At 34.4% G+C, this 14,032-nt stretch overlaps 1 protein-coding gene across 1 annotated transcript; it reads left to right on the top strand.

The window, feature by feature from the left end:
• Positions 1–516: 516 nt before the first annotated feature.
• LOC109090274 (fucolectin-like) lies at positions 517–11,668 on the top strand. Its single transcript, XM_042728885.1, has 3 exons — positions 517–818; positions 1,316–1,458; positions 11,616–11,668. Exons 1-3 carry the CDS (start codon positions 517–519, stop codon positions 11,666–11,668), a joined length of 498 nt encoding a protein of 165 aa, XP_042584819.1.
• The last annotated feature ends 2,364 nt before the right edge of the window (positions 11,669–14,032 follow it).

Here is a 14,032-nt window from a genome sequence, read left to right as displayed (position 1 = left end):
AAAATACTCATATTAATACAAAAACAAATTAAGGGCAAAGTTCACCCAAAAAAAAGAAAAAGAAGAAGAAAAAAAAATCATTTTCTTTCTAAAGCTACTTTTTGTAATGTTTATATGATGCTTTTCTCATTTAACACATTAATGAAGCAATTAATGTGTGATTAATTAGAATTATTAATCGCCACAAGGTGTAATTAATCGGATTAACATTTTTAATCGCTTTACAACCCTGATATATATTATATAGTTTATATTTATGGAGTTTAGAATGAAATCATTTTAAAATGCTCATTTGTTGAAACATTTCTGAAGTTGTACTGCTTGATACTTTTGTGGAAATGACTTTTTATTTCATTATATTAAATTGTAATGCTGTTTTTACTGTATTTTTGATCAAATAAATGCATACTTGGCTTCTTTCAAAAACATTAGATGAACTGAATTATTCCAAACTTTTGCTTGGTAGTGTATGCTTTCTTGCTTAATTTTATGTTAACTAGCTTAAATTAACCTAACATGGAGCTTGATCACTTTCCAGATAGCGTGAAATTAAGTGGTCATGCTGTTCAGTCATCTGTACTTGAATACTATCGGGCTGATCGCGCTGTTGATGGAATTAAACACGCCCCGGGTCCAGCGTCATTTTGTACCCATACAAATTCGGAGACAAATCCATGGTGGAGGCTGGATCTGCTGGATAATTACTATATTAGAACTGTAATCATCACAAACAGAGCCGACTGCTGTCCAGAACGACTCGACGGGGCAGAGATTCGCATTGGAAACTCCTTGGAAAACAATGGCAACAACAATCCCATGTGAGAAATTTACTCGCGTAACTGTAAATAGAACTGTTTTAATGCTGGTGATTTGATGTGAAGTTATCTTAGCCACTAATTTACCAAAATAAAAAAATAGTTACGAATTGCCATGAGAGTGTTTTTGTGGCATGTAAAAATAAATAAATAAATTAATTAATTATAATACTCAGAATAATAAAATTAATTGTTAAATAAAAGATACAAGATTAAAATTGTAATATTTTAAGAATAAATTCAAAATTATGAGAATGTAAAGTCTTAGAAATATGAGATATTAAAACCGTTATATCTTTTTGCATCACGCTATTGCATTCTGTACTGTTCTAAAAATATCTGTTATTGGTTCATTTGAAGGTAGATATAAGATCCTTTCCAGAAGTTTTTCCATATTTACAGATTTGCCCAACAAGCAGGTGTGGTGCTTTATTTCAGTCTATATTATTTAGGTGTGAAATGATTGTTGTGTTTTCCATCATCTCTTTGACTCTCTCTAGATGTGCTGTGATTGCTAGTATTCCAATAGGAGCATCCCACAGCTACTCGTGTCCCGATATGGAGGGTCGTTACATGAACATAGTTGTTCCTGGAAATAGGTATCTTACGCTCTGTGAAGTTGAAGTCTATAGGGGTTTTCCAGGTATGTATTTAAATTCATTAATAAATACACACACATACACTGTGATGTAAAAATGTGTACTTTTAGCAGAAAGCCAGAATAAGTGCTTCAACAGAAGTTCACAGACATTTAGAAGCAAAAGTTTTCCTTTACAAAAGTTTAACTCTTAATGGACACAGTTTTGTGTCTCACAGCCTTGTTTTCACTGATGTTTGATTTTTATCTTGAGAAGATAAGTCAAGAATCTCAATCATCTCTCTTGTAAAACTCATTCCATTACTTGTATGTGTTCACTTATTGTGTGCATTTGTATTTTTTAGTGATAAACTTTGTGAGGTTGAAATTTGCCTCCAATACTGATTTAGCAGGCCCAGAGAGTGACAAACTTCTCTATCAGGTTAGAAGAATAATAAACTGGAATTAATAAATTCATGAAACAAGCAGCCAATCTTTACCTGATCTGCTGAGACCATCAAAAATGTAAAGAAATATCTAAATACACCTCTTCCAACTAATCCACAACTGTAAATAAAAGCACTTGTATGTAACTCCTGGGGTGTATTCCAGAAAGCACAGTTAACTTACCATCTGTTAAACCCTGAACTCTCGGTTGATTAACCCCAAACCTTGCTTACTCGAGGTATGTGGTTCCAAAAAAGTGTCCGGGAGTAAGTTCATTCAAGTATGTTCCTGGTTAAGACTCAAAACATTCTCAACAGAGCGATGAATCGACGAGTCACTATGGAAACGGATGCTAAGAAAAAGCACACCATGTTGTTTTTTTCTTCTTCTTTTGTTCAGTGGTCGTTTACATGCTTAGTGCATATCGCCACCTAATTGATGGATATGCAATCATTTTTCTTTTTTTTTCCTTTTACTCTTTAAGAAGAAGAAGAAGTTTTATTTATATAGCGCCTTTCCATAGCTGAAGGTCACTTTAACATAATGCTATACGAGACATTTACACACCCACGTACACAGTACAGACACATAAGGCCATATATAGCTATATTATCCAAAATACATATTAAAAAGATACGTTTTTAGCTTTTAGCTTTTTGAGTCTTGAAGGTTTACAAAGAAGATATATTACGAAGTGTAAGGGGTATTCCTTGAGAATAAGAATTATATTGTTTGTTTGATGTTAATTATATATAAAGTCATATCAGATATGTATTTTTATTATAGAAATACATTATAGAAAATGCCAATCCATGTGTGAGATGATAATATAAAATGTAATAAATACATAGTAAATTTAACATTACCTTGAATAATAGTGTTTTATAATTTGTCATATCAGATAACTGATATGCCAATAAAATATAATAATAAATAAAACACAATATATATAGTAGACTATAATATTGTGCGCTATCTGTCATGCCCACTGAAGGCTCATCAGTAGATCATGCGCTGATCATGCATGCGCTGATAGCGCTGAAGTTTGGTTATCTTCAGAGAGCAAGTTACTATGGTTATTTACATACCCTGAAAGTTACATACCCTGAAAGTAGTTGATTTTGGAACCGAAAGCTGAGGTTATTCGCTCGCCTAACCTCAAACTTACCTGGGTATGTCGCATAACCTGCTTTTTGGAATACACCCCTGTTCTATGTACTTGTGATATTCCTCAACTGAATAAAAGTGTCTGCTGAATGACTCACTTTACAATGTAAAAGTGCCGCTCAGACTGTTAAAATCAGACTGAGATCAACTGCTTTATAGATTAGTTTCATAAATGCTTAGTTTCAAATTTTTTTTTTATTTTCTTTATATATATATATAATATTATTATTATTATTATTATTTATTTTGTATTTTTTTTTGTAGTTGCAGTCTGCTCTGGAAGTAAAAGGGATCACCGATGTCAAACTGTCCTGGACAAAACGTCCCCAGCGAGAGGTGAAATGGGATGTAGAGGAGGGTAAGCACATTTACACAACCCAAACTCTTGAAAAACATTACTTGGTTAAGGTATATTGTTATTTTTTGGTACATAATTAGCCATCTTAAAATGCTTCCTTTACAGGCCCGTGTCAAAGAATCCAATAATCTGGATGCACAAAACGTCTTCAGAGAGAAACAAAAGTTTCTACATTGATTTTTCAAATAAAAATAATAAATATAATAAAGCCAATAAATTGCTGTGCATGTTCATTAATGAAGTGTTTAGTATCAGAATGTGTAATATACAAAGACAAGTACACAATTCATGAATACCTCATGAAAATATTTCCATTACACAAAACAGAATGTTTCAACAGCTATCAAGATTCCATGCATGAGAAAATATTACAAAAGTATAACAATGCAAATATTACTACATATGACATTAAAAGTATAAAAGTCACTTGTTTTTATAAAGTAACACTATCTAACAGCAAAACCCGCAGGCAAAGTTACAGCTGAAGCTTGCCTCCCCTCGGCCCATTGACTTTCAACAGAGATCCCATAGTGTGCTACGGGTTGAGTGGGGGGTGACTGAGAATGAATGGGGGGGAGTCACATGAGAGGAGGCAATTCCTCCATTGCACTATAATCAAGTCACCTTTATTTATATAACACTTTTAACAATACAGATTGTGTCAAAGCTGCTTTACAATATCAAATAGGAAAAAAGTATGTCAATGCAAAATGACAATAGTAAACACTAATTTTTCAGTTAAAGACAGTTCCTCATCGAATTCAGTGATGTCATCATCCAGCTCAGTTCAGTTTAAATAGTATCTGTGCAATCAAGTTGACGATATCAGGAGAAACCAGGCTCAGTCGGGGGCCAGTTCTCGTCTGGCCATATAATCAGAACCAGAACTCCATCGGTGACAGAATGGAGAAAAAACCTTGGGAGAAACCAGGCTCAGTCGGGGGCCAGTTCTCGTCTGGCCATATAATCAGATATGATTGGTTATATTTGGATGTGATTGGTTTGTGTGATAAATCCCGCCTCTTGTTTTTGTGCAAGCTCTCGGCCTGAATGAAGATAATGATGGTGTTATTGACTAATTATAAAGTAAGTAAACAACTCACCCGCTTAAACATCACTGTTATGTGTCAAGTCCAAATAAAACTTTAAATGGTCTGCAAACATCATGTCTGTGTCAGTTAGTGAGCATTCAGCTTGATGAAATGAAAGATATATCTTCATGTCTGTGACAGTGTTTACAGAGCTTTTATGATGATGACCCAAAAATAAGTTCACTATTAAAAAAAAAAACAGCTGAACATCTGTTCACAAATAAAAATGTAAAAAATAAAAATATTATGATAACACTTTACTATAAGGTGTCATTGGTTAATATTAGTTAATGTGTTAACTAACATGAACAAATAATGAACATTTATTACAGTATTTATTAAACCTATTCAACGTTAGTTAATAAAAATACAGTTGTTCATTGCTAGTTAATGTTAGTTCACAGTGCTTTTTTTAAAATTTAGATTTTAATAATGCATTAGTAAATTTTGAAATTAATATTAACTAAGATTAATAAATGCTGTAGATGTATTGTTCATTCTTAGTTCATGATAACCAAAGTAGTTAACTAAAGTAAACTAATGAAACCTTAATTGTGAAGTGTTTCAAAAATGTTGTTCATATTGTTACTGCCTTTAGTTATTATTTTGGAATAAATAAAAGAATTCATAAAAAAACTATGAAATGTACAATCAGTATAATATATATATATATATATATATATATATATATATATATATATGACATCACATTGCTTTGACCCTACCCACGGCAGCTGGCTGACAGTCCTGCATTACCATTGTTTCCGCCCTCAGTAAGTTGCGTTTGGTTGTACGCTGCCCTCCAATTTCTCTGTGCTCGAAACAGCTGTAACGTAAACTATAGCCGGTTTTCCATCTAAAGTTGTGAATTAAACTTATGCACAAAATTGGAATATCGCACAAAACATTTGCAAACAAGCACGATTTCCATCCAATGAGTCAAAGAGAACAAAATCGTCACTTCCTGATAAACTGGCAATGTACATCACTAAGAAAAGTAGGAGAAGCAACTGAATATAATAATTTTCCTATATAATAAATTACTTTTTATAATTTATATTATTTTTTAACCTTAACTTTTATGTATATAAAACTGCGTCCTCATTTTAAAACACCACTGCACATGCTTGTAGGCATTGTAATGACACTTGTATATTGAAAAGAAATATTTGTAGTTGGTCTCCACAAAACAAAACAAGCCAAATATTAATAACAAAACACATATCAGTGTTTCCCCTGCCATAATATTAAGGGGGTGCCCGTAATAGATCCTAATAATCTTTCCTACTGAACAGGTCTTTACCTTGTTCTTTTACCCAATAGCATGTCATTTCCTCATACATATAGTCGTGCATTTACAATCCTCCTCTGTTCTCTGTACCGTGCACGGCAGAGTTCCACCCCGATGCACGCACACACACACAGAGAGAGGCTTGCCTCCTTTTTAATGCATGCTGTTTTTAATGTATATCCAGCATTTACAATGGATATAGAATACATTGTTGAATACTGTGTTCATGTTTCTTCTACAAAATAGTTACAGTTGTTGGCAAGCGGTTTCAAATCTTATTTTTATGTGTCTTGTGGCTGACAAGTTTAATGCATTGTCTTATAACCATTTCTTTGGTGAACCATAAAAAATAAAAATGTGCAATTGAAAATGAAATCTGTTTTTCTTTTTTCCCCAATTTATTTGAAACAAAGTTTAATACAATAAATCACAAAATCTTGAGAATTTTTGAGAATTTAGAAATACATGTAGTATCCTGTAAGGGGTAGGTTTATGTGTGAGGTTGGTGTAGGGTGGTAGAAAATATAGTTTGTACAGTTTAAAAACCATTATGCCTATGGAGAGTCCCCACAAGGATAGTAAACTGTGTGTGTGTGTGTGTGTGTGTGTGTGTGTGTGTGTGTGCGCGCTTGTGTGTTTTATTAGTCTTTCTGTTTTTCTTCTTTAGAAATGAAGGGGCTCAGCTAATACCGGTTTCTCTTACTGAGTAAAGCCACATTTAAATCTAACTTTAGTAGTTTGTGTGTGTTCTAGCCACCATATTTTTCCCATAAGAGTGGGCACAGCCATTTGTATATTTAATGTGTCTGGCTTCTGGTTTCACCTGCATCCAGCTAGTTTTAGCTGTCCAAAACACCTCGTTTTGCAGCTTGATATTTCAAACTGGTGTGTTTTACCATGTTATTTTAGTGTATTATTCTAATTATGAACACACTGTTTTGTAGTGCAAACCATTTTACTGTTTACTGCATTTTGTTATTCTTCTCGTTATTTCCTTACAGCGGTTAATTAACTGGAAGTATCGCACATTGACAGAAAAATGGCTTTCTTCTGCTTTGTAAAATAAGGTGGATAAGAGTATAAATTTGTCAATATATCTGTGAAACACAGTGCAGCCTTTATTTCTACAGGGATTTTCTCATTTCAAGAAGAAGCCTCTGAAAAAAGGAAGTCAATAGTTTATCTTACTGTAGTGCATGCATACATGTGTCTAATTTCAGTAGTATAAATGAAATAGCAGGGTTTTTTTTTTCTTCTTCATGTGGCATTGGTTTACTGTAAATTGGTCTATATATTTGTGATTTTTCCAAAGGACATCGACCATTTCAAGAAGTGAAAACTGATTAAAAACTCATTAAAACTGACCACTTATTATTATTATTTTTTTTTTGAATGCATAATTATGTATAATTTATTATAATAGATGGATGATTTAGTGGCCAGTTGTGAGAACTTCAGTTTGGAACAACCCTTCAATATGGCGTCCATGATTGTTTTCACTCTGAAGTGCCCTTCGGAGGGCGATGTTTCCCATTTGGAATGCACCGTATGAATGGGCTACTGAATCATTGATTCACATGATTCGTTCAAAATATGGATTCATTCAGAAACCATACACCACTGTGTTGCTCACAGATGCAGTTCTGCGGTGGCTTTTTTAGGTAATATTTTTGTTGGCAAAATAGAACAAAAACACAATATTGTGTTTAAAATATAACACAATATTAACTTCATATTTACTATAAAATCACATTTGCACCTTATACAGTCTATTATTTGCACTTGTGTTCTTTGTGACAAAAAACAGCATGTGATAGGCTATTGCTCTTGCTGCTGGTGTGAATTTGCTTATCATATGATACAAATATTTTGCCCAAATATCTTGAATTTTAGGGTATAACGTCGTTTATTGGTTTGTTACCCTTTATCATATTTGCCAACAGTCAGTTACTGTATGAAGTGTAAGATGATGTACAGGTTTGAGGGTGGGGCCAGTGTGTTTAAATATTTTAATCACATTGTTTTTTCATAACTAATTAATAGCTAAAATAAATTATAATTAAATGTTAATGCATTAAACTGACAGCCCTAGTATATATATATACACACACACATATATATACAGTGGGTATGGAAATTATTCAGACCCCCTTAAAGTTTTTCACTCTTTGTTATATTGCAGCCATTTGCTAAAATAATTTAAGTTCATTTTTTTTCCTCATTAATGTACACACAGCACCCCATATTGACAGAAAAACACAGAATTATTGACATTTTTGCAGATTTATTAAAAAAGAAAAACTGAAATATCACATGGTCCTAAGTATTCAGACCCTTTGCTCAGTATTTAGTAGAAGCACCCTTTTGATCTAATACAGCCATGAGTCTTTTTGGGAAAGATGCAACAAGTTTTTCACACCTGGATTTGGGGATCCTCTGCCATTCCTCCTTCCAGATCTTCTCCAGTTCTGTCAGGTTGGATGGTAAACGTTGGTGGACAGCCATTTTCAGGTCTCTCCAGAGATGCTCAATTGGGTTTAAGTCAGGGCTCTGGCTGGGCCATTCAAGAACAGTCACGGAATTGTTGTGAAGCCACTCCTTCTTTATTTTAGCTGTGTGCTTAGGGTCATTGTCTAGTTGGAAGGTGAACTTTCGGCCCAGTCTGAGGTCCTGAGCACTCTGGAGAAGGTTTTCAACCAGGATATCCCTGTACACTGCATCATTCATCTTTCTCTCGATTGCAACCAGTCGTCCTGTCCCTGCAGCTGAAAAAAAAAACCACAGCATGATGCTGCCACCACCATGCTTTACTGTTGGGACTGTATTGGACAGGTGATGAGCAGTGCCTGGTTTTCTCCACACATACCGCTTAGAATTAAGGCCAAAATGTTCTATCTTGGTCTCATCAGACCAGAGAATCTTGTTTCTCTGTTTTTTTAGCCAACTCCGTGAGGGCTTTCATGTGTCTTGCACTGAGGAGAGGCTTCCGTCGGGCCACGCTGCCATAAAGCCCCGACTGGTGGAGGGCTGCAGTGATGGTTGACTTTCTACAACTTTCTCCCATCTCCCGACTGCATCTCTGGAGCTCAGCCACAGTGATCTTTGGGTTCTTCTTCACCTCTCTCACCAAGGCTCTTCTCCCCCGATAGCTCAGTTTGACCGGACGGCCAGCCCTAGGAAGAGTTCTGGTCGTCCCAAACATCTTCCATTTAAGGATTATGGAGGCCACTGTGCTCTTAGGAACCTTAAGTGCAGCAGAAATTTTTTTGTAACCTTGGCCAGATCTGTGCCTTGCAACAATTCTGTCTCTGAGCTCTTCAGGCAGTTCCTTTGACCTCATGATTCTCATTTGCTCTGACATGCACTGTGAGCTGTAAGGTCTTATATAGAGGTGGGTGTGTGGCTTTCCTAATCAAGTCCAATCAGTATAATCAAACACAGCTGGACTCAAATGAAGGTGTAGAACCATCTCAAGGATGATCAGAAGAAATGGACAGCACCTGAGTTAAATATATGAGTGTCACAGCAAAGGGTCTGAATACTTAGTATTCAGCAAAGGGACTGAATACTGAATACTTAAATCTACAAAAATGTCAACAATTCTGTGTTTTTCTGTCAATATGGGGTACTGTCTGTACATTAATGAGGGAAAAAATGAACTTAAATGATTTTGGCAAATGGCTGCAATATAACAAAGAGTGAAAAATTTAAGGGGGTATACATATATATATATATATATATATATATATATATATATATATATATATATATATATATATATATATATATACACACACACACACACACACTGTATATAAACACTTGCTACAGGTACTGCGTTAGACTAACTGAGACTTGTCATAGCTGTCACGGTTCATGAATTTGCTGTCTCTCTCTCGGCTTGTATAGTGTGCAGGTGTGTGTCTGTGGGCGTGGTCTTTGATCACGGCTGATTAACAGCACCACCTGCGTTCCATTATCTGTGTCTATTTAAGTGCAGTAACTGGTGTCTCATGTTGTCAGATTGTTGTAGTTCTTCCTTGTGTTTTGTGCTGTTCCCTTCGCTGTGTTGGATCGTGGATTCCTCCTTGTTCTTCGTCGTGTCTTCCTGCCCTCAGCACCGGGATCACGAGCACCTTCACTGGGAAATACAGCACAGGATCATCGCGGATCATCACTGGTTGTCCACCGAGGTCCCTGCGTCACCCACCATCTGAGTTTGGATCATCGCCACTCCCCTTCAGTGTTTGGACTCCATTGTTGTCTGTTTGGCCGGCCTACTTCATATCTTGTCAATAAATCACCTTGCAATTGCATGCTGCCTCGGTGTCGTGACAATAGCACTTGCATATTGTTGCTCTTTTGTTGATTTTGATTGCTTCTGTTATCCTCATTTGTAAGTCGCTTTGGATAAAAGCATGCTAAATTATCAAATGTAAGCAGTAAGAAATCAAAACAGCAACCCAAAAGCACAGGCTACAAAGCAAAAGCCATTTGAGGCCCAGAACATGATCAGCCAAACAGGCCTCATTGGAAAACTTATCACATGTCTTTCGGTGAAGGGTTTCCTCGTCCTCACCGTGATGACACTTGAACTTCTCAGTGCAGGAGATCTTTCCTCAGCTTCCCTGTAGGGACTTTGAATGACGGCTGATCTTTGCCAAGCATTCTGCTTTCATGAGACACAGAAGTCTGCATAGTAATTCATGATAGACAGACACGTGAAGTAAACACAAAACAAACTCAATGTAACATTTTTCAAAGCCGACGATCAGTGCAGTATTTGTTTTTTGTTTTTTTTTGCATATTCAGTCCAGTCTCTGTGTGTAGCTCTAGCCCAGTTTTATATTTTGTGCCAGATCACACATTGCAGAAGTTTACTAACTAGCTCAAAAATCTTTAAAGTACGTTACAGACGCAAACTGGTCTAGTGACGTCTTATTAAATGTGCCTCTTTCAAAAAAACAAAAAAAAAAAAAAATCTGAAAAAAAAAAAAAAAAAAAAAAAACACTAAAATTAAATGTAATATATATATTTGTGTGTGTGTGTGTGTGTGTGTGTGTGTGTGTGTGTGTGAGAGAGAGACCCTGGACCAATTTAATTAAGATGTAATAATTAAGAATTTACAAAATATCTTCATGGAACATGATCTTTACTTAATACCCTAATGACTTTTGGCATAAAATAAAAAATAAAATAAATAAAATAGTTTATTTTGACCCATACAATGTATTTTTGGCTATTGCTACAACTATACCCATGTGACTTAAGACCTTTTAATGATCTTAAGTTTTATGATCCAGGTTTTATGGTCCAGGGTCACATATATACACACACCCATAGTCGCGTGTGATAGTGAATCATAATTTCAGAGCAGTGAGCATTGAGGAGATTTCACCCTGACGTAGGCTACATTGCTGATTTGATGAGGTACTACACATATGAGCATAAATCATTAATATATATAGAGCAAAATATCATTATTTAATTACTAAGATTTATGAGCATAAATCCTAAATAAAAATTTATTTATGAGCAAAATATCATTATTTCATTATTACTGGTTCTCCATGTAGATCTTGCAAGTGGTATGAAATCACTGTAAATCTTGAAAATAATACTAATAATAAATTATTTTGTGAAATTTAGCATACTATGATAACATATTATTTCTCATGAAGTGACAACTGGTAAGACACCATTAAAACTTACCATTTTATTATTATTATTTTTTTTTCATATTGTGTATATACTAATTATGTATAATTTATTTATTAAAATGTAATATTATAATAGTAGTTGTATTGTGTGTGGTAGGGGATTGAATCAAATATATCTGTAAAACACAGTGTGACACTTTTTCTACAGAGCCTTTTACAGAAAAGGCAACTTTGCCAGGTGTTCCTGTGGCTCAGTGGTAACGCATTGCATTAGCAGCACAAAAAGTTGTGGGTTCGGTTCCCAGGGAACACACATACTGGAAAAAAAAATAGCCTCAATATACTGTAAGTCGCTTTGGATAAAAGTGTCTGCTAAACGTGTAAATGTAAGAAGGTAAGAGTCATTAAAATGAAAGATTTTGTTTTTCCAGAATGTTTTCTTTTGTTTCATCTGGCAACCATGAACATGTAACATTTCTGACTTTCGGTAATTAGTGTTTAGCTTTATTTGCCTAAACACCCAGGAATTTTGATGGGATTTGCATGTCCTAATCATGAACCCATTTTCTACATATATTTCCTATATATAAATTCCAGTCATTTTTCAAGATTTATGTATATAATTTTCAGTTTTGTACAGTACAGTTTGTTTTGTACAGTTTTGAAGATATATTGCCAGCTATTAATTGTGCCTATATGAAGTTCTTTGTCAATCTACAATGAAAAAAAAAAATAATTAAGTAGAAAGTCTAAGATAGTATTTTCTTGTAAATCATACTACAGTAATATTTGTTGTATGAAAAATAATTTATGGTGGAATTTTTTATATAAAAAAAGATGATACTGTAGGAAAAGCAAATTTGCTGCAATCTAGACAATGAAAAAGGCTTTAATATTATAATAAAATGTTGACAATAAAGAAGCAGGTTGACCCTTTGCATTCTTGGTTTAGAATCTTTCCTTCTAAAGTTGAGTATCTGTTTAAAATGGAAATGAAATCACTCATCAGTAATCGTTCCCCTCAGCTGAAATCGGGTTTGAAGACACCTGATGCAAATCTGAATGATGTACAAAGCAAAATGATGTATATAAATGACAATATGATGTTTAATCTAATTACTGGTTGTTTTGTAATAAAATAATCAAGATTCCAACAGTTAGTTATTGTTCTGTGAAACTGCATAGCTTTATTATATAGTGTTATTACATTATTTTTATTTTTCACTGAATTCGGATCAATCTTGCATGACTCTTGTAGCGAATTTTTTACATACTGCTTTAATAATGAACCACCACACTGTGGTGTTAACAGACACATTTGCGTAATGGAAACAGCTTATTCTCGACCTTGACTGGAAGATGATTATTAACTTCAGGTTGCACATCTATTATTACATGACTAATAAGAGACTGTATGGTCTGAATGCAAAGAAGTGTTTGTGAAACTGACTGAGGCTAATGAATCATCTTGATAGACAATCTACAAATCTGATAAGAGAATAAAAATGAATCTGAACCCTAAAGTCACCTTTTTGATTAAGTTGACCTTTGCATTTCATAAGATTAATAAGCATTACTCATGACTTTACAGATTGCTTTTCTGACTTTGCATTATTTTTATTAGTTTATTTATTTATTATTATTATTATTATTATTATTATTATTATCATTATTATTTTACTTTATCATATATAATACACCTGAAAACTAAATTTTAGTAAATAGATCCTTTACATTGTGAGGAACAGTGAATATCAAAGCAATGTAAATAAAAGAAGATAAACAAGTTGATCGAGAGCTTTCCCATCATCATCATCATCATCATCATCATCTGTTTCCTCCAGCACACTGAGCTGTAAATAAAACAGTTCGTTACGTTATAAAGATGTAATTTCCCAGTTCATTTGCAATATATACATTTTCATCGTAATATTTTGACTTTAAAATCAACATCTTTTCAATTTGCCAGAGTATCCTTTTATGAACACACTCACCTGATGCATCTTCCTTCCACATCACTTCCTGCTGAGCAGCTGGAGGCTGAGACCATTGCAGCATCACGTCAGAAATCCCTCGTTTTGCCAGAGCAGACTGAAGCTGAAATGATCAGACCTCTTAAAACTGCTGTCATTGTGATTTGATTTCAGATTTCTGTATGTTTCCCTCTCTCACCTGTGACAGGAGCTGGGCTCTCATTTCAGGATCAGACAGACTGGAACTGGACTTCAGTTTCATCTTCACAAGTGTCTTCTTCAGTAAAGGACCTTAAAGAGTGACACATGAGAGTGAGTGAAATAACATAGACAGAAGGGAAAAGAAAACGCTAAATGCAAATAATAAAATGCGACTGATCATATAATTATTATCAATACATAATCTTATCATAACAGCTTTTGATTTTGACAACAATCCACAGCATTTTGGAGAAAATGCATATCACTTAATATTAAACAGATGTAACATGAAGAGGTTGTGTACACAAAGTGAAAAACATATGACCCAGATGACATTAAATACAGGTTCACTTGCAGTAAGGATGAATATGGTTTCGTGTCGAACACATATAAATGCTTTTTATGTAGTAAATTATTGACCATTGAGAGCATAAAACCATAGAACTGTTAC

The sequence above is a fragment of the Cyprinus carpio genome, chromosome B7, assembly GCF_018340385.1.
Source record: "Cyprinus carpio isolate SPL01 chromosome B7, ASM1834038v1, whole genome shotgun sequence".
In the NCBI taxonomy this organism is placed as follows: Eukaryota; Metazoa; Chordata; class Actinopteri; order Cypriniformes; family Cyprinidae; genus Cyprinus; species Cyprinus carpio.
This window is presented reverse-complemented; position numbering and strand designations above follow the sequence as displayed.